This window comes from Myotis myotis, unplaced genomic scaffold (assembly GCF_014108235.1).
Source record: "Myotis myotis isolate mMyoMyo1 unplaced genomic scaffold, mMyoMyo1.p scaffold_m19_p_4, whole genome shotgun sequence".
Classification (NCBI taxonomy): domain Eukaryota; kingdom Metazoa; phylum Chordata; class Mammalia; order Chiroptera; family Vespertilionidae; genus Myotis; species Myotis myotis.
Genome location: NW_023416346.1, coordinates 129,965,066 through 129,992,089, shown reverse-complemented (window position 1 = coordinate 129,992,089; position 27,024 = coordinate 129,965,066). Strand labels below are relative to the sequence as shown.

Genomic DNA, 27,024 nt, shown 5'->3' with positions numbered 1-27,024 from the left:
GAGCCACACAGGCTTCTACATTCAGAGGCAGATAGAGAGGTGCCGGGGCCCAGCCGCAGGGAAATCTCTACTTCCCTTGTCTTAATGACTTCATCTCCTCATCCTGCGTCCTTGTAGTTTTCAAGGCTGTAGTTCTGTCGAGAGTGGAGTGAAAATAATTGGCATCATTTCAAAAGCTGTGCCGGTGAGCAGCCGTCATTTCTCCCAGATCCATTTCTCTGGTGGAATTCAAACCGGGAAACGGAGCCACAGGGAGCTTCAGCCATTCAGTCGCTGGTAATGCAGCTCCTGGCGGGAGGTGCTGCTGGCAGCCAGTGGGCGGAGACCAGGCTGTGGCTCAGCCCTGCAGTGCGGGGCGCCCCACCACGGAGAGAGAGTGGTCCAGCCCAGACAGCAGTAGTGCTGAGGCCGAGGTCCTGGCCGCATACTGTTGAGTAGTTTAGCAGCAAAGGGTAGAAATCAAACGTGAATACAGAACCAGGCGGTGTTGTGGGAACAGCCTCCTACTGGCAGCTCAGAGACCCGGCTTCTGAGCCCTGCCTGGTGGACTTGCCAGGTGGGTGACTTTGAGCACATCCCTGGATGTGGCTGAGTCGTAGCTTCCCTGCCTTTGAATGAGGTGATCTTTATGGGCTCTTCCATTCACCACCATTCTACCCATGAGTTTTTTTGCACATAACCATGCTGGTTACTATATATACATCTATATATATAAAAGCCTAAGGAACCAGCTGACCGGCCGACTGGCTGGTAGCTATGATGTACACTGCCCACAGGGGGCAGATTAGTGACAGCAGCTTGGTAGAGTGCCCTCTTGCACTCTGGGACCCCTCGGGGGATGTTGGACTGCCAGTTTGGGCCTGATCCCCACAGGCCAGGCTGAGGGACGCCACCTGCCAGAGGGACCCCACTCACTCTGCAGACGCCCTTCGAGCCCTGGCACCACCCCAGGTGCGGCCGGCTGGGGAGGGACCGTGGGAGGTTAGCTCCACGGTGTGTCCAGCCCATCTCGCCCTGTCCTGCCCCACCAGCCACCTTCTAATTAATTTCCTTTCAATGTGCACAAATCCATGCACCGGGCCTCTAGTATAAAACAATAGCCTCTGTTAACTCTTACATATTTAACCAGAGACTCATTCTGTTCTGAGGTAGCCCCAGGGCTTTTTGGCATCTATCATTTTATCTTCCCCTCGGTGTTTGCAAACACACCTCTCCTATCCCCAGACACACTGTTTCTGTCATTTACATAAACAGGTGATCTTCAGGCGCTTTGTTGTTCTTTATAATCACAGGTTCAGGGCTCCGTGTTTACTCCTTTCATTTCCAAAAGAAAATTCAAAATAAGGACTGAAGTGCACATCTGTTGTTGCTGAAGCTTACTGTCTCAGTGCCCCTGCCCCCATGCCAACTCCTCTTTAAAGGCTGAGACATGAGAGTATCAGCCTCATTCTGCAGGGGTCCACACGAGGCCCAAGGGCCCTTCTGGGTCAGGGGAAAGACAGGGTGGGAAAGAGAAGAGCTGACTTAATGTCTGATTCTGATTTCTTAGTTCTTCCCTTCCCCTTTGTGGCCTACATTACAATGCTTCAAGCTTAGACCGAAAGGTTGTTGCTCATGCTGTGGTCAGATACTGCCACCTGGTGGTGTATTCCTGCATAACACTGTCAGTTGACAGATCCTTACAAATTAGAAATGACCCAGTGAATGGGTCCTGGTGGGTGCCCCCAGAGGGCTGGGCTGGGTAACCAGTTTCAGGCAAGGACACGGGGTGACTCCTTGCTTCCCTTGGTGCTTGTGGTCATGCCCGATCCCAGAGTCATTGTCGCTTCGCAGAGTTGGCGAGGACCTTAGCACTCGTTATGTTACCCTGCCCTTCATTTCTGAAACCCAAGGCCACATAGCTCCCTCTGACTTTCCGTGCCAGTCTCGCTAGGTACAGTCTAAGTTTGACCTCAAACAAGCTTTAGTTAGATAAAATTTTAGGAAGATAAAATTCAAAATTGCCCAAGCATACAAGGCAAGCCCGAGGATATAATATCTTCTGTTACGTTTCAAACTAGTTTGAAGGAACAAGGTGGTACAGAGAAGTACGGCAACAGATTGTAATCTGTAACATTTTTTACATTTTTGCTACAGTGTTATCTTCCCTGAATTTCAGAAGTCCAATGTGTCATCATTTTGAAATACTTTCCATTTTTTCTTTCCCATTGGCATTTGCTAATCTAAATCCATGAACTCCTTGACTTTGCTTATCTGTTCCTTGATGTTTTTATTATATTCATACTTTGTTTAAAATTGTTGGCCCAAATTCTGCCGTTTTTTCACTTTGTGCTCTTTTTTATCTCTTTCTCATGCGACACGACAGAAGCGCTCACTGTAAGTGACCTTGGATTCTCCTTCACTCACCTTGTTGGTCAGGCTGTGGCACATCTTCATCCAGTGAACCCGTGTACTCAGGATGCTCGGGGGGTGGGCAAGGGGCACAGCTCATAGTTGTACTTTCATGAAGTTCAGCCATTGCCATGATTATGATTTCAGCATTAATATCCATGCCTACTAAAGTTGTGTAAGGAAGAACTTTTCTAAAAGCTTGAAGTCTTTATTCTTCTATATATTTCCCCCCAGACTTTTTAAAAAATATAATTTATATATATACATTTTTAATGCTTTTTTAAATTGACTTCAGAGAGAGGAAGGGGGAGAGAGAGAGAAAGAAACATCAATGATGAGAGAGAATCATGGATCGGCTGCCTCCTGCACGCCCCCCACGGGACCGAGCCCACGACCTGGGCCTGTGTCCTGACCAGGAATTGAACCCTGACCTCCTGGTTCATGGGTCGATGCTCAACCAGTGAACCACACCAGCTGGGCTCCCCCAGATTTTTAATGGCTTTCATGATTTTAATATGCTAAGTGGCAGCTTTGCTCACAGTGATCTTCATTATCTCTTCTTTTTGTCAAGTAGTGTTGATGTCCTTAGGTCTCAGTGTCTGTCTGTCTGTCTGTCTCTCTGTCTTTAATGATGAAAAGGTGAAATCTAGAAAATGACAGTTCGGAAGATGGTTTATCCCTGACCTCAGGGGCATTGCTCCCCTGGCCCATCTCGCTGCGCATCTGTTGCCTTGCAGCCTGACAGCGGGCTGCTGGGTCCGACGGGCGGGGGCTGCCGTGCGCTCTCTTCTCACCCAGGGCAACTGCTCACCGCATTCCTGCCGCCAGCTCTGCTCCCGGTTGCTCCATGTTTCAGTGGCTGAGCCTGGTGTCACTGAGGAGTAATTCCTTCATTTCCTTTGTTTCTTCATCCGCCTTGCAACGAGAGAGAAACTTGTCCGAGTCGCACCATCAGCGTTACTGGAAGTGCTTATAGCGCGGTGTTACTCCCTTAAAGCAGGGGTGGGAACGTCCGGCCCTTGGGCTCATTCAATGTCTGACCAGATAGAGCAGGCTCATGTTTAAGGTGATGATTTTGTAGGGCCCGAGAATGATGTTACAAATCTCCCCGTGGCCCTTGGCAGGAAAAGGTTCCCCACCCCTGCCTCAAAGGAACGGAAGGCCATGTCGGAGCCCTGCCGAGCGTCAGGGCTGGGAGTGGCAATAGCAGTTTTCGTGTGCTGGGATCCATGCATTAAACCGGAGGGTTCCACCTGCAATTCAGAGCCGGGGACTCTGTCCTTCCAGATGGCAGGGGTGACGACAAGAGCCGGACTTGGGAACGCTGAGCTACGGTGTGAGTCAGTGGCTCCAGCCACCGCGGGAACGGGGGCGGCTTCTGGCCCGGCCCGGGGGAGCCTCTGGAAGGCCAGCTCCCGGCTGCAGTTGAGACCACGGCCCCTCTGTTCTGTGTGTGGTTGAACATGTTTGGATTTCATTGGTGTGTGGACCGTAATTTGGTTGGAAAGGGAGATGGTCATAGGTGAACTTGTCATTTCCCTCAAGTTGGAGGTGGGCAGCTGCCTAGATTCTCAGTTTCCAGAGCTTAGATGGCAGAAGAAAAGCACAGAGACGCAGAGGGCCAGCGTTATTAGCAGGAGGCGTCCCCACGGCAGGGCGAGGCCCAGTGGGGGCCTGGGACACGTTCACACGTGCGGCAGGAACGTGATGGGCCTATTTTTATCTTATTTTTTAATATATTTTTATTATTGATTTCAGAGAGGAAGGGAGAGGGGGAGAGAGAGAAACATCCATGATGAGAGAGAATCATAGATCAGCTGCCTGCTACACGCCCCCCACTGGGGATCAGGCCCGCAACCCGGGCATGTGCCCTGACTGGAAATGGAACCCTGACCTGGTACATAGGTCGACGCTCAACCCCTGAGCCACGCCGGCCGGGCTAATTGGTTTTGCTAAAAGGCACTTGGTGCTAAGAGGGAAGGACGGGCCAGCTGAGGAAATGGTGAAAGGGAAGATGCCGTGGTCACCTTTGGCTCTTGAGTAACTTAGATAGGAGACAAAAGCAAGCTGCCCAGGAACGGGAGCGTCCTAACCCCAGGACAGCGCTTCTGGACGCGGAGCTGGGCTGCCGGGTGGGGAGGGGGGGATGGGAGGGGCGGGGAGGCCACTGCGGCTTGATGGACAGGGTTCAAGGGCACGTTTTCAAAGGCTGAGTCCGCATCCTACAGTGTTCTCTCACTCGAAAGTCATTACCTTTGTTAGGGTTTATTTGGGTACTTTTTTAAAATGTTGTTTTCTGGTTATGAAACGCTAGCACATGTTTATTGTAGAAAATACGGAAAATACCGAACAGCATAAAGAAGGAAGTGAAAAATGCGCACCCAGTCGGCCAGGGCAGCCGCTGTCCGCGTTCGGGGTGACACGTCCTCCATGAGTGCGACAGTCTCTCACGCGCAGTGCGAAGGGGCTCCACTGCCCTCACATGTCCTCTGCCCTCACTTGGGAGGTGACAGGAGACTTACAACAGTTCAAGGAGCTTTTACAGAAGTAGCCAGAAGTCGATTGCTTCGATTTTTCGTTTAAAAACAAGTCGCGTGCAGCGTATTGAAACACATGCACGCACGCGGCGGCGTGTCTCTGGGACGCAGTAACCGTGTCTGGGCTGGCACTCGGGGTGCGTTCCTGGGCACCGTGGTCCCGTCCCCCGAGCTGTCTCCTGACCCCGCATGGCTCTCGTTTGTAGCAGTGACTCTTCGAGAAGACGGCGCCAGGAGGCTGGAGAGGAGAGGGCGCCGCGTGTCCGCGTGCCTGTCGGACTACTCCCTGGCCACCGACAGCGGCGTATTTGAACCTCCAGCCAAAAGGTTAGAAGCTGACCTTCCCTCCTGCTCCCTCCGCAGCCGTCCCGCAGCGCGGCCGCTCAGCACGAAAGGGACCCATATGGGGCCTCCCACATCCTGGGCCTTGGTGTTGTGCATCCTCACCCAAAGATATTTTTCCCACTGATTTTTTTTTAAGAGAGAGTGGAAGGGAGGGGGAGGGGTAGAGAGCGAGAAACATCTATATGAGAGAGAGGCATTGATTTGTTGCCTCTCCCATGCACCCTGACTATGGCCCAAGATTGAATCCGCAACCGAGGTACTTGCCCTTGACCTGAATTGAACCCATGACCTTTCCGTGCTCAGGCCAATGCTCTAACCACTGAGAAACACCGGCCAGGGCGAGGGCAGGGCGAGGGGCGCTTCTTTTTTCTGGCTTCTCTCCAGGTTGGAGGGTGGGCCTTCGCAACCTGCACGGAAGAGTCTGGCTTCAGAGGCGTTTGGAGGCTGGGCCTCGTCCTGTGGTTCTAGGGCGACCGCTCTCTCTGGCCCTGGGGGCTTTCAGGCTTCAGCCCCGTGGAGCTGGAAAGGAGGATCCCTCCGGGGACCTATTTTTCCTTGGTTCCCTTCCCGCCATGGTTTCATCTCACTTGCTGTTAACGTTTCGGAAGTTCACGTTTGAGCTTTGCCCTGAATGTCACATGTGTCTTTGAAAGGTACGCAAAGTTCTATTCTGAAACAGCAGTTCACGGGCAGGTACCCAGTGAGATGCGGCGTGGCCCCGGGGACTGCTGCGCCCTGCAGTCACTGAAGAGTTTATTATGCCGCCATGTTTGTTGTTGCTCCTCACTTGAGGGTATTTTCCCATTGATTTTCAGAGAGAGGGGAAGGGAGGAGGAGAGGCAGAGAGAGAGGAACATCGATGTGAGAGAGACACATCGATGGGTTGCCTCCCGCAGGGGCCCCGACCAGGGCTGGGGATTGAGCCTGCAACTGAGGTACATGCCCTTGGCCAGAATCGAAGCCAGGACCTTTCAGTCCGCAGGCTGACGCTCTAGCCACAGAGCCACCCCGGCCAGGGCTTCTGTCGCAATTGAATAAAAGCTGCTCTCAGTACCAAGCACCCCTGACCAGCGAGAGCTTGCGCGAAGGCTGTGCTCAGCAGTGCCTGGGCACTAACCCTGTGACTTCCCGCTTGTGCTCAGGACCGAAGATGCCGAGGAGCCCGCACAGGGAGACACTCGCGCCATGGAAGGGCCGCAGATCCACGTGGGCTATTGGTGAGTACGGCGGGCTCCTTCCTGGTGCTGTAGCGATGCTCTGTAGATTGGGGCCACCTGGCCACTCACACCCCACGCTCAGGCCAGAAGGACAGAGGGACCCGGCGATAGGGGGCTGCTCACCCATCCGGATACCCCGAGCCCGCTGCAGCGGTCCCGGTGAGGGACACAGGTGGCGGGAAGGAGCACTGAGAGTCAGAGCTGGGAACTGGCACCTTGTGCAGCCGGGGCTTCGGGGCCATCACGCAGGGGCACCAGAAGCCCCCGGCAAGGTGGGCTCTTGGGAGAGTCCTCTGGCATGCTGGCGCCGAGTTGGTTCAGTCTGGCACAGGCAGCAGGCCTGCCCCTGCTCCCCAGAGCGAGGGACCAGCTGGTTTGCAAACATGGCTTTTTGGTTTCTAATTAGTTTCAATGGAGTTCAGACCAACAAGGCGGGGCATGCAGGCCCCAGGTTTCCTTTCGCTCGCTCTTGTCATTTCAGTGGAGTATTTCTCAGCATTGGCACCAGTGACACTGGGGACCGGACCCTTCTTTGTTATGGGGGCCGTGCTGTGCGCTGTAGGGCGCTGAGCAGCATCTCTGGTCTCCACCCACTAGCTGTCGGGGCGCCCCTCCCCAGTCCGGACAGTATAAACTATCTCCAGACATTGCACACGCCCCCCGGGGTGGGGTGCGGCAGGATCGCCCTCCCTTGGGGGCCGCTGCTGTAGTTCAGCCAGAGCATTTGTACACCGAGGGCACGTGTGGCTGAAGAATTGCTGTGTTATTTTCCAGGCACGACAGTGGCAGTGAGTGTCTCCTCGTGAAAGTGCTCCAGCTGAAGAACCTCGCGGGGCTGGCCGTGAAGGAGGACTGCAAGATGTAAGAAGCCGAACTGACAGTCAAACCAGGGAGTCCGGTTCGGAAAGCGGGGCTGTCAGTTCTGGGAAGAGTGCTTTGTTGTGCGAAGGAGATGAAGTTCATGGAGCCGGGCTGCTTGTGCTGCAGCGACACTAACAAAGGGCCAAGTGCTCCTCATTGGCCGCGTTGGGCCTAGAACACCCACCGGGGTCACTGGGCTGGGTGGTGACGAAGCCACACTCAGCTCTGTGAGCTGATGTGCCCGTGGAGGTGGCTGAGGGCTCCCTGGGACTTGCTCACCCCTGGGGACTTCGCGTGGTCACCAGTGTTTGAGCCTCCCCTGTGTGCTGACTGCCATGCTGGGGTGGACATGGCAGGACACCCCACGCCCAGGCCCGGTGGGCGGAGCCTCCACTGACTCCTCTCAAGTCCTGGCTACTGCCTCGGAAGTCTTCCTCTTGTTTTTTTAATATAATTTTATTGATTTCAGAGAGGGGGTGGGAAGAGAGAGAGAGAGAGGCATCAATGATGAGAGAGAATCATGGATCGTCTGCCTCCTGCACGCCCCCTACTGGCCCGCAACCTAGGCATGTGCCCTGACCGGGAATCCAACTGGGACCTCCTGGTTCATAGGCTGATGCTCAACCACTGAGCCACACGGGCCCAGCTAAAGTCTTTCTCTGTGTGTGTGGCTTTTCCCTAACCTCCCGGGCATGTAAGTTCCCTGGGCTCCCCCTTAGCTGAGAAAAGGACTTTGTCTGGAAGACCTGGCATTGCCACCCACGGGCGTCCAAAGAGTGGAACACGTGTCTGTGCGTGAATCGTGCGCACCCTCAGTAGCCTGACTCTGTGCTTCTCTCCTCTCTGCTTCCAGACACGTCCGCGTCTACTTGCCGTCACTGGACTCCAGCACACCAGACACTTACTGCTCCAAGGCGGTGGAATTCCAGGCCCCCCTGGTATTTAATGACGTTTTCAGAATCCCTGTGCACTCAAGCATGTTGACGTTGAAGTCCCTTCAATTATATGTGTGTTCAGTGAATCCGCAGCTGCAGGAAGAACTGCTGGTATGGCCTGCGCATGCGCAAGCTCTCCCCCGCCACCCCCCCCCCCGCCACCCCCCCCCCCCCGTCTTCTCCCTTCCCTGCTTCCCTCCTTCCTTTGTTTTTCCCTCATGCTTTCTTTCTTTGTGTGCCATTCTTTCTTCATCCTTCGTCTTTTGTTCTTCTCTGTTTCTTTCTTAGTCTTTGTCTATCTTCCTTTCTTTTCTCTCTGCTTTTCTCTCTCTCTGCTTTGCCTTTGTCACCCTCTCTCCCTCCCTTCATTCCTTCCCCTGTCTCCCTCCCTTCTTTCCTCTCTGTCCCCTCCTTCTGGTTTCCTGTGATGGGTTGCTTAGACGTTGTCCTGTTAAGGGTCTCTGTAACTGGGAGGACAGAAAGGGACGACAAACCAGCTGTGCTGTCACGTGTTTTATACATTCTCTCAAATAACACTTGCAGAGCTCCTACTTGACAGCATTTAAATTATTCCCATTTTTAGTCGAGGGAACTAAGTCGGGTTGGCAAATAAGAACATAGGGTGGTCCATTAAATTTGGATTTCAAGGAAACTGTAGATACCTTTTGAGTACTGGTATGTTCCATACAGGATTTGGGACATGCTGATACCTAAAAAACCGGTGCTTATTTGGAAGTCAGATTCACCTGGATGCCCTATATTATACCGGGCAGTCCGCCGCCAGGCCCGGGCCACCCACCGCCCGCCCAGGGCTTGCGGCCAGAGTGCTTTCTGTCCAAGGCTGGAATAGTGCCCTTTGTTCCTGGCCCCACAGCAGCAGAATTAGCGATTGGAGAGGTCAGCCAGGTCTCTCTGGTTTCCGAAATCCCTGAGGTCATCAGCTGCTCCACAAGCGGCAGACCCTGAGCCCGACCCAGCACTCCAGGGTGGCCATTCTCAGCCCCTGCTCCCCTTCTAGCTTTCTTTAAAAAAATATTTCTAATGATTTCAGAGAGGAAGGAGGAGAGAGAGAGAAATGTCAATGAGGAGAGAGAATCATGGATCAGCTGCCTCCTGCACGCCCCCTACTGGGGATCGAGCCCGCAACCTGGCCATGTGCCCTGGAACCATGACCTCCTGGTTCCTAGATTGATGCTCAACCACTGAGCCACACGGGCCGGGCTTCTGGTGCTTTCTGATTGGGCTGAACAAGCAATGGAGGAGCTGTCCCAGTCCCTATTAGGATCTTCTGTAACCGCTCTCATTTGATTGCAGCCCTTTGAATGGGGTGAAACATCTGACCTCCTCTCTGGTCAGGATTGGGGTGACCTGGATGTTCCAGAAGATTCGTGTTGGTGTTTTAGTGGAAATCACTCACTGCCTGTTCTGTTTCTTTTGAACACCGCGCAGGGCATCGCTCAGATTAACTTGGCCAACTGCAGCGGCCCGAGTGAGATGCAACTGCGCTGGTACGCGGTGCAGGTGTTCACCAGCCCCGAGCCGCCCCGGCTGAAGGAGAGCCAGCGGGCCGAGAAGAGCGGTGCCCGGGACCCCGTGCCCACCGCCGCCGCCGCCGCCGCTGCCGCCACTGCCGCGGCCGCTGCCGCTGGGAAGACGGTGCGTGCCTGGCTACAGAGCAGCTCCCTCCGCCTCCTGGCTTGAGACGGGCTGTTATCAGGGGAGGGCCTCTCAGAAGCCGCAGTTTAAGGGAAATCATAGAAATGGAATGTCTCGGTGTGCATGGCTATTCATGATAGTGTCTTTTTAAAAAATAGTTTAAATTGATTTTTAGAGAGAGAGGAAGGGAGAGGGAGAGAGAGAAACACCCATGATGAGAGAATCATGGATCGCCTGCCTCCTGCACGCCCCCTACTGGGGATGGAGCCCGCAACCCGGGCCTGTGCCCTGACCGGGAATCGAACCGTGAACTTCTGGTTCATGGATTGATGCTCAACCACTGAGCCACGCCGGCCAGGCACGATAGTGTTTTGAACACGAACACGTTCATGATCGTGAATGGCACATGGGTTGTGTTTAACCGTGAACCTTCAGCTACAGGAAGCCTGCTACCAACACTGGGGAGAGCAGCCGAGGGCGGCCACCCGCCGGGAGGAAGGGCCTCAGTGAGGGCTGGGCGCCACGCCTGTCGGTCTGAGCTGGTTCTCAGACATGGCCCTGTCCTCCCCCAGGACGCGGTGACGGTGCTGCTGGCCAGAACCACGGCCCAGCTGCAGGCAGTGGAGAGAGAGCTGGCCGAGGAGCGTGTGAAGCTGGAGTACACGGAGGAGATGGAACGGAAGGAGGAGCAGACCGAGGCCCGGTCCGAGCGGTGAGGCTGCTGGGAAGTGGCAGGGAGGGGCGAGGCGTGGCTGTGTCGGTGTCGGTCGGCTGTGGCTCTGGGAACAAGTTGCTTTGCTCATCCACACTGTGTAGCAAATGCTGGGCGATCCTCCGGAGAAGCCGATTCTCGGGGGGAACTGAATGCTGAGCTCGGGCAGGACTGTGACCCCTGCCCCTGCTCTCCGTGAAGGCTTTCCCCTTCCCCTTCTGTTCCGGGGTTTCTCTTAAAGAGCGCGACTATTGAGTGACTCTGCTCTGCCAGCAGTGAATGCAGTACGGTCCCTTTAAGTCTTTGAACAGCTGTATTGAGATATAATCTACCTGCCGTACAATTCAGCCATTTAAAGTGGACAATCCGGTGGTTTGGAGTACAGTCTCAGAGTTGCGCCACCATCACCACAATCAGTTTTCATCGGGCCAGAAAGAAACCCCACACCCATTAGCAGTCAGCGTACCCCCTTCCCCAGCCCCTGCGGCCGCTGATGCGCCGGCCGGCGGTCTGGGCATTTCATCCAGGAGGAACCTCGTGATGGCTCTTCCGCTTTGCCGGAAGCGGCCTGCGGGGGAGCCCTCGGCGCGGTCCAGCGCCGCCTGCACAGAGCCACCGTTCAGATGCCCAGCAGCTCGTGAATCGGCTTCTGTCCCATCCTTCCCAGAGGCGCGCACGTGGCTTCCCCTCCACGGTTTTCCACACAGAGCACCCCCCTTCCAGAGCTTCCCGTGCCTCCTGTCGCTCTCCCTGGCTTTATGTGAGAGGAATGTCTTTTACGGAGGGCGGTGCGTGGCTGAGGGGAGCGCAGTGTTGGGGGCCAGGCAGGAAGCTGGGAGGGGCCTGGGGAGGGGCTGCGGATTCTGGCATGTTCACGGGGTGCAGTTGGGTGATAAAGGCAGACAGAGCCTCTTAACGAAAGGCCTTGTGGCATTATCTCCCCTGGAAGCCGTGAGTGCACTTTTATAAGGAAGCCAGTCCTGGGTCTCTGCTGCTGCGCCCCGAAGGCAGCAGGGACCGCCCTGGGGTGAGCGTTCCGTGCGCTTGTGCCATGTCCGCCTCCAGGAGCTGGCAGGCCGACTCGGTGGACAGCGGCTGCAGCAGCTACACCCAGACCAGCCCCCCGCACCCGGAGCCCTGCTGCAGCGGCGTGGACCCCATCCACGGACACCCGATCGCGGGCCAGGCAGATCCTTACCACCCCGAGAAGCGCCAGCCCCCTCCTCCGAAGGTAAGCAGAAGGGATGAGGGGTTGTCAGGAATGCCCGAGGCTTTGCCAAACAGCGCCCGGCGGACAGCGGGTGCGCCCCACACCCTTCAGGTGAAACCAAGAGAACGGGTGGGGAGAGGGCCAAGGCAACCGAAGCTGACAGGCTCAGACGCAGCAGCAGAATGACACAGGTGACTGAGTGACAGCCCTGGTGACCATGAGGAATGTGCTGCTGGACTAGGGGCGAAAGGGAAGGCGCTGTTTCACTGAGAGCCGAGGGAAAGCCGGGACTGGCTTCAGCTCAGTGACCGGGCCCTTAGGAATGTGTGTGAAATTCAAATGAGAAAGAAGGCAACTAGATGTGAAAAGGGTTGACTTCCACTCCTTCACCTGCCGTCTGGGGATGACCCCGTCCCATCTCCAGGGCCTCCCACAGTGTAGGCTGTTGGGGGCGTGGAGGGGGACTCGCGGTTTTGGACACTTGCTCTTCTCCCTTCGGGATGTCAGGAACAGCGGGGCGTCCTTTTGCCCCCTCTGCTCACCTGATCTTAGTTGTGGCCATCGCCACGTCTTCAGGGAGGCCACCTTTCAGGCTTGCGGGGACAAATGTCTAAGGGAAGCGGTGCAGCTGGGAGGTGCCGCATCAAGGCTCTATGGAAACTTTGTTCCCAAACTGTTCAGCTCATCAAAACATCTTATCACCATGCACCCGACCTTACTCCCAACACAAACACCGAGAGAAGTGAAGCCCGCCCCCTCGGAGCTTCCCAGGCCACAGCGCATGCGCCGCCACCTCCGAGGAGATGGGGGCTCGGCTGACTTCGGAACCCCTTCGAAAGCGTTGGCCCAGATCCCAGGGCGTGGCTGTGGGAGGCTAGTAGGTGTGTCCCACTCCTCCAACTTCTCTTTTTTTTTCTTTTAATAGATTTTTATTGATTTCAAAGAGGAAGGGAGAGGGAGAGAGAGAGAGAAACATCCATGATGAGAGAGAATCATGGATTGGCTGCCTCCTGCACGGCCCCTACTGGGGATCGAGCCCACAACCCGGGCATGTGCCCTGACCAGGAATCAAACTGTGACCTCCTGGTTCATTGGTCGATGCTCAACCACTGAGCCCTGCCGGCTGAGTCAACTTGTCATTTTAAATCACTTCCAATCTATGGAAAAGTTGCGAGACTAATACAACGAAGACCCATATGCCTTCACCTAGATGCCCTGATAGTTGGGTCCTCACCGCGTTTGCGTTCTCTCCCTCCACGTGTGTGTGGGCAGCTGCTGGGCATCACAGAGGCAGCAGCGCAGAAACCGGAAGTCCTGCCCTGGAGGAGGCAGGCACCAGAGAGGGCAACCAGTGAAATCGGTGTTTGAGGATCAAAGGCGCTACTGCACGAGGAGATGGTAGAGACGCGGGCTTTACGTTTCTGAAAGATTTACCATCTTAGAAAGGACTGATGTTTAGAAATGCAAATTTGCATTTACATTTTAGAAAGGTCAGGATTGTAAAATGGTGTAGCCACTATGGAAAACAGTGTGGAGGTTCCGCAAAAAATTAAACAGAACTCCACATGACCGAGCAATCCCACGATTGGATATACATCCAAACAACTGAAAGCAGGTCTCCACGAGATATTTGCACACCTGTGTTCACAGCAGCGTTATTTACAGTAGCCAAGAGGTGGAACCAACCCAAGTGTGCACTGATGGGTGGATGGATAAAGAAGATGTGGTGTATGTGTGCAATAAAGCATTAGCCTTAAAAAGGAAAGCACGCCACATGCTACACATGGATGACCCTCAAAGACACTGTGCTAAGTGAAATAAGCCAGTCAGAAGAGGACACGTACTGACTGTATGACTGCACTAACCTGAGGGGCCGAGAGTAGACTCATAGAGAGGGGAAGTAGGTGGTGGGGGCCAGGGGCCGGGGGAGGGGAGTGGGGAGTGGGTGTTCAGTGAGGACAGCGTTTCCGTTTGGGAAGATGGAAAGTTTTAGAGATCAGTTCCACAGCAATGTGAGTATATTTGACACTCCTGAACTGTACACTGAGAAATGGTATGTGTTTCTTCCAATGAACAAGAAAGAAAGGCCGCGGCAGCCTCCTGGAGAAGGCGATCTTTGAGCAGAGGCCTTAAGGGAGGCCTGGAGCCTTGCGTCGGGCTGGCGAAGGGTGTCGGGTAGAGGAAGCGCAGGCGCTGGCCTGGCCTGGGGGGTGGAAGAAGGGACCTTGAGCTGAGGACAGGAAGTGAAGGGGACAGGTCATGGAGGGCCCACTCAGCACATTCCCTTTTTCCCGAGACAGGGAAACTGATGGATGGTTTGAGCCCAGAGTTGACATGATCTAACTTCAGGTTTTTTTGTTGATTATTTTCCTAAAGTCATTTATTGACATGAAATTCACATAAGACGAATTGAACAGTTCACTGGCATTGAGTGTGTTCACAGTGTTGTACGGCCACCATCTTTGTCTGGTTCCAGCACTCTTGTCACCCCAAAGTGAACCCCATACCCCTGGGCATCACTCCCCATTCCCACCCCCAGCCCCTGGCCACACCAGCGAGCTTCCCGTCTCCGTGGGTCTGCCAGTTCTGGACTGTTCGTGTAAATGGAATCAGACGATACGTGTCCGTTGGGTCTGGCTTCTCTCAGCCCAGTGCCTTCAGGGTTCATCCGCGCCGTAGGTCTGTGGGGCCGTCAGCCCTTCCCGCGGCTGGGGACTGTCCCTTGCTCGGCCGCCACGTTTCCTGTATCTCTGCCTCCGTCCTCCGTGCTGTGGGGACTGTTTCCACCTCTCGGCTAGTTCAGTAACGCTGCTGCGAACATGCGTGCGCAAGTACTTGTTTTGTCAGTGAGAAGAGGACGTGACCTTTGTAGATTTCAGAAAAGACTTCTTTATGTGGGCCCAACTGAGGACATGCCCGAGAGCAGAGCCCAAGAAGCCCGAAGCCCGGGGCCGGCTGCAGGCGAGTGAGTGGGGGGCTTTTATAGGTGGGAGGACGCAGAGAGCTTCATGAGTTCCATACGTGCAAGGAAACAGCGCCGCCGGGAGGGAATGCACAGATAAGGGAGGGTCAGCACGTATCTGGACTCAGGGAGTCAGGGAGTCATGGGAATGGGTCTGGAAGCAATTATTTTGAAACCTTTATCAGGATGTAGAAAGAACAGAGCCTGCCTTCCATAATCATTTATCTTTGTAATTGGACTGGTAGGGAGTGTACGTGACTAGCTCCACGGAAGGCCTGGCTCAGGAATTTGCCGTGTTCCCTTGGTTACTGCTCAGGTTGGGGCAGCTTAGCCGCCCTCTCCTTTCTCAGCAGCGAATTCCTATTCTCCGGTCTCTCGGGTACACTCTTAGGAGAGGAGTGGCTGCATCTGGCTTCAGTTTCAGCGGGATCCCCTGGGTGTTGAGAGGAGATTCAAGGGTGGGGACGGGCATGGAATCGGGGAGATGGGTGAGACACCTACAGCACCAATTGGGCGCAAGACCACGGTACCCCAGATGGGTTGGTGACAGGGGGTCAGAACATGCATAATCTTGAATATGGAGCCAAGAGGATTTGATCCTGGATCCGATACAGAGTGTGTGAGAGAGAGCAGGGCCCAGGAGGACAGGGGACTTTCTAAAAATTTTTAATTTTTTTTAACTTTTAATTTCTTTATTGATTAAGGTATTACATATTTGTCCTTATCCCCCCATTACCCCCCACACACTCATGCCCTCACCCCTCTGTTGTCTGTGTCCATTGGTTGGGCTTATATACTTGCATACAAGTCCTTTGGTTGATCTCTCCCCCTTAGCCCCACCCTCCCCTACCTTCCCTCTGAGGTTTGACGGTCTGATCAATGCTTCTCTGTCTCTGGATCTGTTTTTGTTCATCAGTTTATGTTGTTCATTATAATCCACAAATGAGTGAGATCATGTGATATTTATCTTTCTCTGACTGGCTTATTTCGCTTAGCATAATGCGCTCCAGTTCCATCCATGCTGTTGCAAATGGTAAGAACTCCTTTTTTTTTTTTTTTTTTTTTTTTTTACCGCAGGGTAGTATTCCATTGTGTAGATGTACCACAGTTTTCTAATCCACTCATCTGCTGATGGGCACTTAGGCTGTTTCCAAATCTTAGCTATGGTGAATTGTGCTGCTATGAACATAGGGGTGCATATATCCTTTCTGATTGGTGTTTATAGTTTCTTGGGATATATTCCTAGAAGTGGGATCACTGGGTCAAATGGGAGTTCCGTTTTTAGTTTTTTGAGGAAACTCCATACTGTTCTCCACAGTGACTGCACCAGTCTGCATTCCCACCAGCAGTGCACGAGGGTTCCTTTTTCTCCACATCCTCACCAGCACTTGTCGTTTGTTGATTTGTTATGATAGTATTATGTTTTTACTAGATGCCTGGTGCACAGCTTTGTGCACCGGTAGGGTCCCTCAGCCTGGCCTGCTCCCTCTCACAATTGGAACCCCTTGGGGGATGTTGGACTGCCGGTTTGGGCCCGATCCCTGCAGGCCAGGCCGAGGGACCCTACCAGTGCACATGCACTGGGCCTCTAGTATGCATATAAGATCTTTGGTTAATCTCTTGTCGCTCTCCCCTCTCTTCCCTCCCCACTTCCCTCTGAGATTCATCAGTCTGTTCCATGTTTCCATGCCTGTGTGTTGAGCATCTGCCCCCTGGTGGTCAGTACGTGTCATAGCTACCAGTCGAACCGTTGAACGGTCGCTTAGGCTTTTATATATATATAGATTGATTTCAGAGAGGAACGGAGAGAGAGAGAAATAGAAACATCATTGATGATAGAGAATCATTGATTGGCTGTCTCCTGCATGCCCCACACTGGGGATCAAGCCCGCAGCCCGGGCACATGCCTTGACCAGGAATGGAGCCATGACCTCCTGGTTCATAGGTCAACGTTCAACCACCGAGCCACAACGGCCGGGTGAAACAGATACTTTTTTTGCATGAAAAAGGGCAAATAGGGATCCTTGTCAGAGGAGGAGGGGCTGGCAGATAGCAGACATTCCGGGTTGGATGTGTGAAACGTGAAATGCCTGCGAGAGCTCCAAGCGGAGAAGGCAAGGACGTGGTTGTGCCTGCAAAGTTCATTGCTATGTTCTAGAAAAGTCGTGGTAATAAACGAATCACTGTCCAGGTGGATAAGGAAACCAACACAGAAGACCTGTTCCCAGAAGAACTAGCGAGCCTGCCGAAGGAGAGGCCCAGCCGCAGGGCCCGCGCCTCGCCTTTCGTCCGCAGCGGCACCATCGTCCGCTCCCAGACTTTCTCGCCTGGGGCACGGAGCCAGTATGTGTGCAGAGTAAGTTGGAGTTCCTTTGTCACCAAAAAAGCCCCCCCACCCCCGCCGGTTGTGTTTTCATTTTGGCTTTTTATGCTAAAAGACATGTGTTCTCACAGCTCGCTTGTGTGGCACGCGCATCCCTGCTGGCTTCATCTCCCCGCCGTGCCCGGGTGCAGCTCAGTGCATTTCTCTGGATTCTAATACATTTCCCGCCGGCCTCTCAGTGTTGTGCACGCGCGATGCATGGCCAGGAGGCAGGGGAACTCATTTCTACAGTCTAAGCCAGGGGTGGGGAACGTCCGGCCCTTGGGCTGTATAAGGCCCGCGAAATCATTTGGCCTGGCCCTGCCAAGGCATTAGGGGTGAGTTAATTAAATGTCTGACCAAAAGAACAGGCTCATTTTTAACTTGATGATTTTGTAGGGCCCCCGAATGATGTTATAAATATCCCAATGGCCCTTTGCGGGGGGGTGGGGGGGAAGGGTTCCCCACCCCTGCTCTAAAGGATAACAAATGGATATAGGGACTAACCTGAGGGGGTTGAGATCAGGAAGTCAGGTTGCCGAAGCGGGGAGTTCTGAAGTGGCTGTGTCAGAGCCCCCGGGGGCTCGGGACTTGCACACTCGGGCACTGAGGCACAGGGTTCCGACTCCCCACGTGTAGATTCGCACCCACGGGTGATGCGGGAGGCGCTGGGTGCTTCTCTTGGGGCCTCACGTAGGCTGGTGCCTGGTTCCACCCCCAGGGGTCGCCACTGGTCGCAGCGGGGCCGGCCGCCGGCCATCAGCTCTGGGATGCTTCCCGATGGGCGATTGGCGTGCACGCAGGGCTGAGAACGTGAACAGGCGGAGGGGAGACCCAACTCCCCGTGGTCCTTGGAGAAGGGACAGCGTGGTGGAAGTTGGCAGACAGCGGCAGTGTGACAGCCACGCACAGGCTAGGAAAGAGAAGGGCTCTTTCAGCATGAATGGTGTTGACACGATGTCTGGGGAGGACCTTGGATTGGGGAGAACTTTGACCCTCCTGCTCCCCTGAATTGGACTTGTTGAAGGGACTGCCGAGCAGCTGGCCCATCAGGTCAAAGCCAGAGTCGATCACATGACATAAAAAGCCCTCCGACCCGTGCGGGCGGCCCCGGGACTGCGGTTCAGGGCTCCCCACGCCACCCTCAGGGCTGGTGATTTGCTAGGACTCGCAGAACTCAACAGGCCCCCATTCTATTGGTGATGGAGGTGGTTTGCCGAATAGACCAGAGTCAGCAGAAGGAAGAGGCGCCTGGGCCGAGCTCGGGAGAGACCAGGCCTGAGCTGCTGGGTGATCCCAGCAGCGACAGGCGACAGCACGCACAGCATTGCCAGGCGGGGAAGCTCCCGGAGCCTTGGCCCCGGTGTCTGCGGACGTGGGGCGTTGGCACAGTTGATTGCCTGCATGGCTGACTGGTGTGCAGCCCCTGTAGAGGGTCAGCTGGTGGCCAGAGCCCCCCCGCCATGAACCACATGGTCAGCAGAGACCACGTGGCCTGGTCCAAGGCCCCCAAAGACACTTAGGATGTTCCAGGGCCTTGCAGGTCACCTCCCAGGAACTGGCCAAGGACCTTCCTTGGGGCCAGGTTGATCCTTTGCCGCAGAGTGAGCAGCAGGGCTTGGTGCCAGGTGGCCCGAGCTGCCCTGTGGCCACGTTGGCGACACCTGCTTCTCTCCTTTGCCAGCAGTGACGGGCGTGGCCCACGGCAGCCCTGGGTAGCACAGGGTTGGCCCGGGCACTCCTACCCCGTCAGGATTCAGCCCCAAGGGGGCCCACGCTTCATCAGGCGGCTGGAGGCGCTAGATGGAAGGCCACCCTCACGTCCCCTCCTTATTCTAGACTCTTGCGGACACTGGGGGGCAGATGCCAGCCCGCTCATGGGGAGGTGACGGAGCAGGAGACCCTTTCTCCCCAGGGGGAGGCTTCTGGCTCCTGCCTGCTCAGCGCCCTGCCGAGGAGCAGGCAGTTTACCCGCGATGCTTTCAGAGGCCTCTTTGTTCTCATATATGTTCCCAGTGCCGGGAGGCATGGCACGCGCTGCCTGAGTATTTGGCGTTAAGGGCGTGGACAGTCAGGCCGAAGGCAAGGCCTCTGGCTTTCACACAGTTGCACATTGATCCTGAAGCAGAACCTGCCGCCAGATGAAACGCATCTGGCAGCGTCTTAGCCGCCAGAAAGGAGGCATTCTTCCTTTTCTGTTTGAAGGCAGCCTTTCCCCGGGCCGGGCCGCGGGGCGCCTGTCCTCCGGGGGCGAGTGCTTTGCTGGGAGGCCGCTTTCCCAGATCCGGCCCGAACCAGCGGCACAGCTGCTGCCAGACAGCGAAGAGTGAAGACGCAGAGTGAAAAGTGCTGGGGACTGCTGGCTGTTCCAGCGTCACACATCAGCCCCAGGCCCCCTGCTGCTGGCGGGAAGCTCAAAGCTCGGGTGGTGCAGTTGGTGGTGCAGTTGATGGCCGAGAGGGAGGGCTGGGTGGAGGTGGGGGTGGTTTGCTCATTTATTTTTTGCGGGTTTTTTTGTCTTTCATTTTAAAAAGGCTTGTGTAGGTTTTGTTTTTACTGAAACCAGGAGTCTTGGTACAATTACACATGCATTGGAGAGCCTGTGAGGAGAAAGGAGATAGCCCAGATCAGAGCGCAGGGAGAAGGCTGCGGACTTGCGGAGAAAGCGTTTCTGACCCGCGTTGTTTTTGGTGCAGCTTTACCGCAGCGACAGCGACAGTTCCACGCTGCCCCGGAAGTCCCCCTTCGTCCGCAACACTTTGGAAAGACGGACCCTCCGCTACAAGCAGGTGTGTGCACGTAAGCTAATACGGAATCCACACTTCCCCAGGAGTTATTCTTACAAACCTTCATAAAAGCAGCCTTTTAGGTCGTATTCATTAAAAGGTCATTTATTTATTTCCTTGTTTACTTGGGTAAAAATTTATAAAGCCTAATGATGTCAAAATGTTACCCATGTTTCTTAATTTCCTACGATAATATCATGATCTGAGATGTAAAATAATTCGTGTTCTTTACATTTTTAAAAAATGTACTAGTATTTTTGTTGACTTCAGAGAGGAAGGGAGAGAGGGAGAAATAGAAACATCCATGATGAGAGAGAATCATGGATCAGCTGCCTCCTGCACGCCCTCCACTGGGGATCAGCCTGCAACCCAGGCATGTGCCCTTGACTGGGAATTGAGCCAGTTCATAGGTCAATGCTCAACCACTGAGCCACACCAGCTGGGCTCTGGGATTTTAAACAAAAACACTTGTATGGTTTATGGCATGCTTCCCCCTTATTCAGTGCATTGTTAATATTCCATGTCAATAGTTTTTTAACTTTTTCCAATGGCTACATTCTATACTAACCTTGTCATTTATTTAATAAGTTTCCTCATGTTATAGATATTTAGTGTTTTGTTTTGTTTTTGTCATGAACCTTAATTGGATCACTTCTACACATCACCAGCTGTGCCTTTCAAATGCAAGTGAAAATGAAATTTCAGAATGAAAGAAAATACACGTTTTGGCTTTTGATATATATTGTGAAATAGCATTTTAGAACGATTATGCCCATTTTTTGATCCTGCCAGCCCCATAGGGGAGGGTCTGTTTCTCCACACCTTTGCAAATACATCCATCGTCGTTACAGAAAAAAATTTGCTGTCATTAACTGGATATTGAACCAAGATTTAAATTAATCTCTCCCAAATCTATGCTGTGTTTGGTTTTTTAACACTGGGCCATGCGAAGACAAATACCTCCCTGATAACTCTACTCCATTGTCTCCTGTATTGGGGGGAAGAACCTTCTAGAAGGCCTGAGCGTGCTGGCCGCATGATGCCCGCGTGTCTGGTCCGAGTGTGTGCTCACGGCTGTGGTCTCCTGCAGTCCTGTAGGTCATCCCTGGCCGAGCTCATGGCCCGCACGTCCCTGGACCTGGAGCTGGACCTCCAGGCGTCAAAAACTCGGCAGAGGCAGCTGAACGAGGAGATCTGCACCCTTCGCGAGCTGAGGCAGCGCCTGGAGGACGCCCAGCTCCGAGGCCAGACCGACCTCCCGCACTGGGTGCTGCGGGACGAGCGGTTCCGGAGCCTGCTGAAGGAGGCGGAGCGGCAGGTGAGCGGCCAGGGCCCCGCACGGCCACTGCGGTGCCCGCGGGCTCGGAAGCAAGCCTTTCAGGGGGTCAAACCCTCATGGCAGCCGTCCCGGTTTCGTCTTGCAGCTGGGTCTCTCTGTCCAGCGCGGTGTTCTGGGCCCCACGTCTGTGAGGCGTGACCCTGAGGAGCTGCTGTGAAGGTTCCCTGGTGGGGGGGGGGGGAGTGGGGGCGGCGGGCCTTTCTCCCCTTCGTGCCCCCCGAGCTGGCAGTGGCTTCATTCATTCTTCCTTAAAACTGGAAGTAAACCGCCTTGTTCATCCAATGTTGCCGCTCCAGACCAGACAGACCAAGCTTGACTTCCACCAAGAACAGGCAGCTGAGAAGATGCTGAAGAAGGCCTCCAAAGGGGTCTGCCAGCTGCGGGGGCAGAACCACAAGGAGCCCGTGCAGGTGCAGACCTTCAGGTAGGGGCGCAGCCGCTTCCGGCTCCTCACTGTCAGGCCTCTGTCCTCATCAGCTGACGGAAGTCCCCAAACCCCCAAGACAGGGTTCCCCGTGCTGTTAGCATCTTCAGGTTTCTTCTGCTCTTTTTATTCTAGACACTTTTTTTCAAGCTGTTTATAGTAATATAGGTTCCATTCTTAAAATTTTTCCTTTTTTAGTCTCTTTTTCTTTTTAAAAATATATTTTTATTTATTTCAGAGAGGAAGGAAGAGAGAGAGAGAGATAGAAACATCAATAATGAGAGAGCATCAGTGATTGGCTGCCTCCTGCACGCCCCCTACTGGGGATCGAGCCCACAACCTGGACATGTGCCCTTGACTGGAATAAAACCCGGACCCTTCAGTCCGCAGGCCGACACTCTATCCACTGAGCCAAACCAGCTAGGACTCTTACTCTTTTTAAAAAATATATATTTTTGTTAATTTCAGAGAGAAAGGGAGAGGGAGAGAGAGAGAGAAACATCAATGATGAATGAGAATCACTGATCGGCTGCCTCCTGCACATCCTACACTGGGGATGGAGCTCACAACCTGAGCATGTGCCCTGACCGGGAATCGAACCGTGACCTCCTGGTTCATAGGTCTACACTCAACCACTGAGCCACGCCTGCCAGGCATGGTTCCATTTTGCATTTAGTTTTGTTTAAATGAAAATATCCCACGTTGCCATGCAATCCGTTCCCTTTGTTGGCTGTAGTGGCTCTTCGCATGGGTATAATTTGCCTGAATATAACCTGTTTCTTTCCAAATGTTTGCTGTTATTCACACAGTGATTTACATATATATATCTGTGTTTCACTGTGGCCTTTTTTTGTTAACTTCTGATTGAAGCATAACGCACATGCAGGAAGTGTGCATATCCTAGGTGTGAAATAGTTCAGGGAATTGTCACGGACTCCACATGGCAAGAATGAAACATCAGCAGCCTCAGACTTCCCACACCAGAGGGACCGCCGCCTTGGATGTGAATATTGTAGATCAGTGTTCCCTCATCTATTCACATAGCATAAAACTAACCATTTAAAGTGAACAATTCCATGGCACTTAACACAGCCACAGTGTTTTGTAACTACTCCCTCTGTCTAGTTCCATAACATTTCCATCACCCCCAAAGGAAGTCCATTAGTGGTCACCCCCTCCCCCAGCCCCTGGCAACCAGCAGTCTGCCCCTGTCTCTCTGGATTTGCCTGTTCTGGACGTTTCCATCAATGGAGCCATACAGTATGGAGTCTTTTCTGCTTGGCTTCTTCGGATAATGTTTTTCTTGAGGTCCATCTACATTGTAGCATGTGTCAGAACTTCATTCCTCTTTTTTGTTTTGTTTTCTTAATCTTCACTATAGGATATTCTTTCCATTGATCTTTTTAAAGAGAATGGAGGGGAGGGAGACAGAGAGAGAGAAACATCTATGTGAGAGAGACACATCGATTGGCTGCCTTGCACATGTGCCCTGACCAGGGCCGGGGACTGAGCCTGCAACCAAGGTCCGTGCCCTTGACTGGAATTGAACCTGGGACCCTTCGGTCTGCAGGCCGATGCACCAACCACTGAGCAAAACCATCCAGGGCACTTCATTCCTTTTTATGGTTGAATAATATGTGCCTGACTTTTACCCTGAATTTTTTTATACCCTGAATTTTCACATCCCCATCATAAAAGAACATAAAGCACTGTAGCTACCTTCCTTCAATTCTGATTTAGAACACCTTCATTTGTATACATTATTTATGCATTTTTTAATAAAGCGAATGTTTACTGAGTGCCTGCCGCATAGCAGGCACTGTTCTAGGCACTAGAGACAAACCCTTGCCCTCACAGTCCTTTGTAACTTCTATTCAAATTTAGAGACTCTAGCCCAGCTGGCGTGGCTCAGTGGTTGAGTATCAACCCATGAACCCAGAGGTCATTGGTTCGATTCCCGGTCAGGGCACATGCCCGGGGTGTAAGCTTGATCCCTAGTAGGGGGCGTGCAGGAGGTAGCTGATCCATGATTCTCTCTCATCATTGATGTTTCTGTCTCCCTCTCCCTTACTCTCTCTCTCCAAAAAAATAAAAATGTTTTCTAAAGTAGAGACTCCATATGCAAACAGATTTGTTGTTGGTATTTCAGTTCAGTTTGTTCTGTGGATAAGAAAAGCTTTCATTGGTATTGTGAGCCTCCTGGCAGCTCTGCTTGCTTTATGTGGGCGTCTAACCTGGAATTCTTTCCCGTCGCAGGGAGAAGATAGCGTTTTTTACAAGACCAAGGATTAACATACCTCCTCTGCCCGCCGACGATGTTTGATGTAGTGCTTTGTACACACGAAGTATTTATCTTCCTGTTTTATTTTCATGAAGTTCTTAGACTAGCTAAAGTTGTCTTTAAACTATTTGTGCAAAGCTATTAATATACACATTTTGTAAAAAAGCACACATATATCTATACATATATATTTTATAATAGTGACGGCAACAGGGCTTGGTTTTTCCTTGTTGTGAAATTGACATCTCTGAAGACAAGTTATTTTATAAGAGATCAACTATCCTGTTAAGAGTGTACAGTTTTTACGCTGTTTTATTTGATTTAAAGGCTGGAAGACAGAAACGAAGTGAGTTCAGGCAAATTCACTGTATTGTAACTTATTTATAGTACTTTTTTTCCTTGAAGGAAAAATACTGACTTTAAGATGTATTTTAAGGCTGAAACTGTATTCCTCAGTATTTGTCATGCAGTAGAATGGAGCTTCGGGGCCGGTTTTGTTTCTGACACGGACATGCAAACACTTTGTGCTAAACTCGTCACTCGTACCAGTGTCTCCTGTGTGCCTTGATTGTGTATATTGTCCACTGTCACACTCACTGTGTCCTGTTGAGATCCCACCTGGGGCTCAGTCGCAGAGCCCGGTCCCCCGCGGGGACTGGGCGCCAAAACCCCCCATTTCTGTGTTGTGTCAGCGCACGGTTCTGTGCTCCCCCCCGAGTTTGAAGCTTTGGAAACGGCCCTGGCTGGGGCCTGCCTGTCCCCAGCGGCTGCCCACGCTGCCCTGCACCGACCCGGGCACCGACTCTGCCCCTCTGGTGCGCCCCATCCGACCCTGACCTTGACCATCAGGAAGGCGGTGCGGGGCTCCCGTTCTACTGCTCTGTCATGAAGGAAAGTGAAAGAGACTTAGAAACGCACTGTCATCAGTCAGTGACTCCGCCCAGGCGACGGCAGCCTGACCCTCTGACTTAGGCTTGACCTCTGAAGGCGCTTTTCTGGGGAAGGAAGCGCATGCGCACGCGGGTGACTGCTGTCACCCAGCGAGTCATTCACAGGAGAGGATGTGAGATATTTGATTGAAATCAGAATCCTTCCCCCCAATACTGGAATCTACCCAATATTTCTTAAGAAATCTTAGAAGTAGTTCACGAGAAAATTGTTTTATGTAATAAAAATCCCACTATTCTTTTGAAATGCTAAATGATATGAATATTTTGCCTAATGCGTATTTATTGTATACGGAATGCACTCTCCCTTCTGAGGCCTCAGAGAAGTAAGTGAGGTGGTCACACAGATTAGAGAAGAAAGCGGAACTCTCTCGCCCTAGATTCCCTGCCCCTCCCTGAAGTGCCCCCTTTAATCCATGTCTCTCCTCGTTAGTCTGTAATCGCCCCCGTGTAGAGCCCACCTTCCCTTTTGCATTTATTAAAAGTGAATTTTGTAAAAGCATTTCATTGACACGCGACCTGTCACGGGCAATGGAAGTTGTCAGTGGTGGTAAGACTGAAAACTTTATGCTTTTCACCCTTGTCATCTCTTTGCTATGTATTTGTGCCTCGACTCTCGCTGGTTTGTTGTTGCGTTTTGTTTTTTTTGGCTGATTTCTCTGTGTTCATGCCCACAACAGAGATAGAGACGCGCAAAGCGTCGGGAGCCTGGAGGACAGTGGCCGGGCCCCCTCCATGCGCTGCTGAAACTTCCACCAACCACTGTCTGCCCTGCCCTCGGGGTGCGGGGCCGGTCACTGCCGCCTCGGGGTGCACGGCTCCCTCACGTGGGAGAGTCCCCTGGCCGTGGCCTGGCCGCCCCGGTTCAGTGGCTGCCACCTGAAGCCGGTGCCTCGAGGCTACTTTTCTGCTAACCTCCCCCCGCCCCGCGGAAAGCTCTCACGTGGTGTTGGCAACAAATCTCACTGCCCAGCGCGGACAGATTGGCACGCGGGGTGCCTCCCCGCCCCAGGGCTTAACAGAAACCCCAGAAGCAAGCGCAGGCCTGCGCTGCTGTCTGTCTGAGGAGCACTTGGGGCCTCCCCCAGCCCCCACTGTCCTGGCCCCAAAGGGCACAAAGCCAGCCACGGCCCAGCCGGGGTCAGGCAGGAGGACTCCGCCTTCATTCAGGGACGCTGCGTTCGACGCCACCTGCGCGTCAGAAAGTGAAGTCCTGTCGTCTTAAGGGGTGTTTTCACCTTCTGTTTCACCTGGTCCATGCCACGCCCTGGATACCCAGCACCGTGCCATGTTCATCAGTTCGAATCCAGACACGGGAAAAGGGAACTTGATCTTTACTGCATCTGATCATGCAATTGTCACCTCCTGTTGTGGGAATAAGTTCTAATCAGTAGTCATCTCTGTTCTAATTGTGCCATTTGTATTGCTTGAAAGTATTTCTTCTATAAAATTAAACTAATCTGCCTTAACAACAAAGTGCAAATGTGTGATTTTTTAAAATGCTGTCATTACGGAGACTTAAATATATAAAGATGTATATCATTTTTTTCAACATACAAATGGAGGCATAAAAATAGCGAAATGAACACACATGCAGCCATCCCGACTTCAACACGGCTCGGTCCTGGTGGCTCTTGTTTCGTCTACACCTCCCTCTGCCTCCCCTGTCCTTCCACAACTTAACTACGTCCTAAATGTCATTATCCAGGGTTCATCTCATTCGTCTCATAGGCCATTCTTTTTTTAAAGAGTTTTTAAAAAGATTGATTTTATAGAGAGGAAGGGAGAGAGAGAAACATCAATGAATCATCAGCTGCCTCCTGCACGCCCCCCACTGGGGACCGAGCCCACAATCTGGGCCTGTGCCCTGACCAGGAATCGAACTGGCAGCCCTTGCGTGCATGGGATGAAGCACAACCAACTGAGCCATACTTGCCAGGGTGATCATTCTTTTCTAAACTGAACCAGTGGTTCTCAACCTTCTGGCCCTTTAAATACAGTTCCTCATGTTATGACCCAACCATAAAATTATTGTCGTTGCTACTTCATCACTGTCATG

General features: G+C 53.0%; 1 protein-coding gene across 2 annotated transcripts in view; it reads left to right on the top strand.

The window, feature by feature from the left end:
* Positions 1-26,441, top strand: part of WWC3 (WWC family member 3) — a 111,176-nt gene extending 84,735 nt beyond the window's left edge. Inside the window, exons 12-23 of one of the 2 annotated variants that reach the window (XM_036304624.1) lie at positions 5,135-5,255; positions 6,416-6,490; positions 7,265-7,351; positions 8,205-8,397; positions 9,736-9,942; positions 10,515-10,654; positions 11,720-11,885; positions 17,018-17,182; positions 19,885-19,977; positions 21,065-21,292; positions 21,610-21,737; positions 23,994-26,441. In XM_036304624.1, coding sequence (XP_036160517.1) covers positions 5,135-5,255; positions 6,416-6,490; positions 7,265-7,351; positions 8,205-8,397; positions 9,736-9,942; positions 10,515-10,654; positions 11,720-11,885; positions 17,018-17,182; positions 19,885-19,977; positions 21,065-21,292; positions 21,610-21,737; positions 23,994-24,060 — 1,670 coding nt within the window. In that variant the 3' untranslated portion in view covers positions 24,061-26,441. Of the gene's footprint in view, positions 1-5,134; positions 5,256-6,415; positions 6,491-7,264; positions 7,352-8,204; positions 8,398-9,735; positions 9,943-10,514; positions 10,655-11,719; positions 11,886-12,545; positions 12,746-17,017; positions 17,183-19,884; positions 19,978-21,064; positions 21,293-21,609; positions 21,738-23,993 lie in introns of those variants that run through there. The other variant, XR_004966897.1, reaches the window with a different exon arrangement.
* Positions 26,442-27,024: the final 583 nt, after the last annotated feature.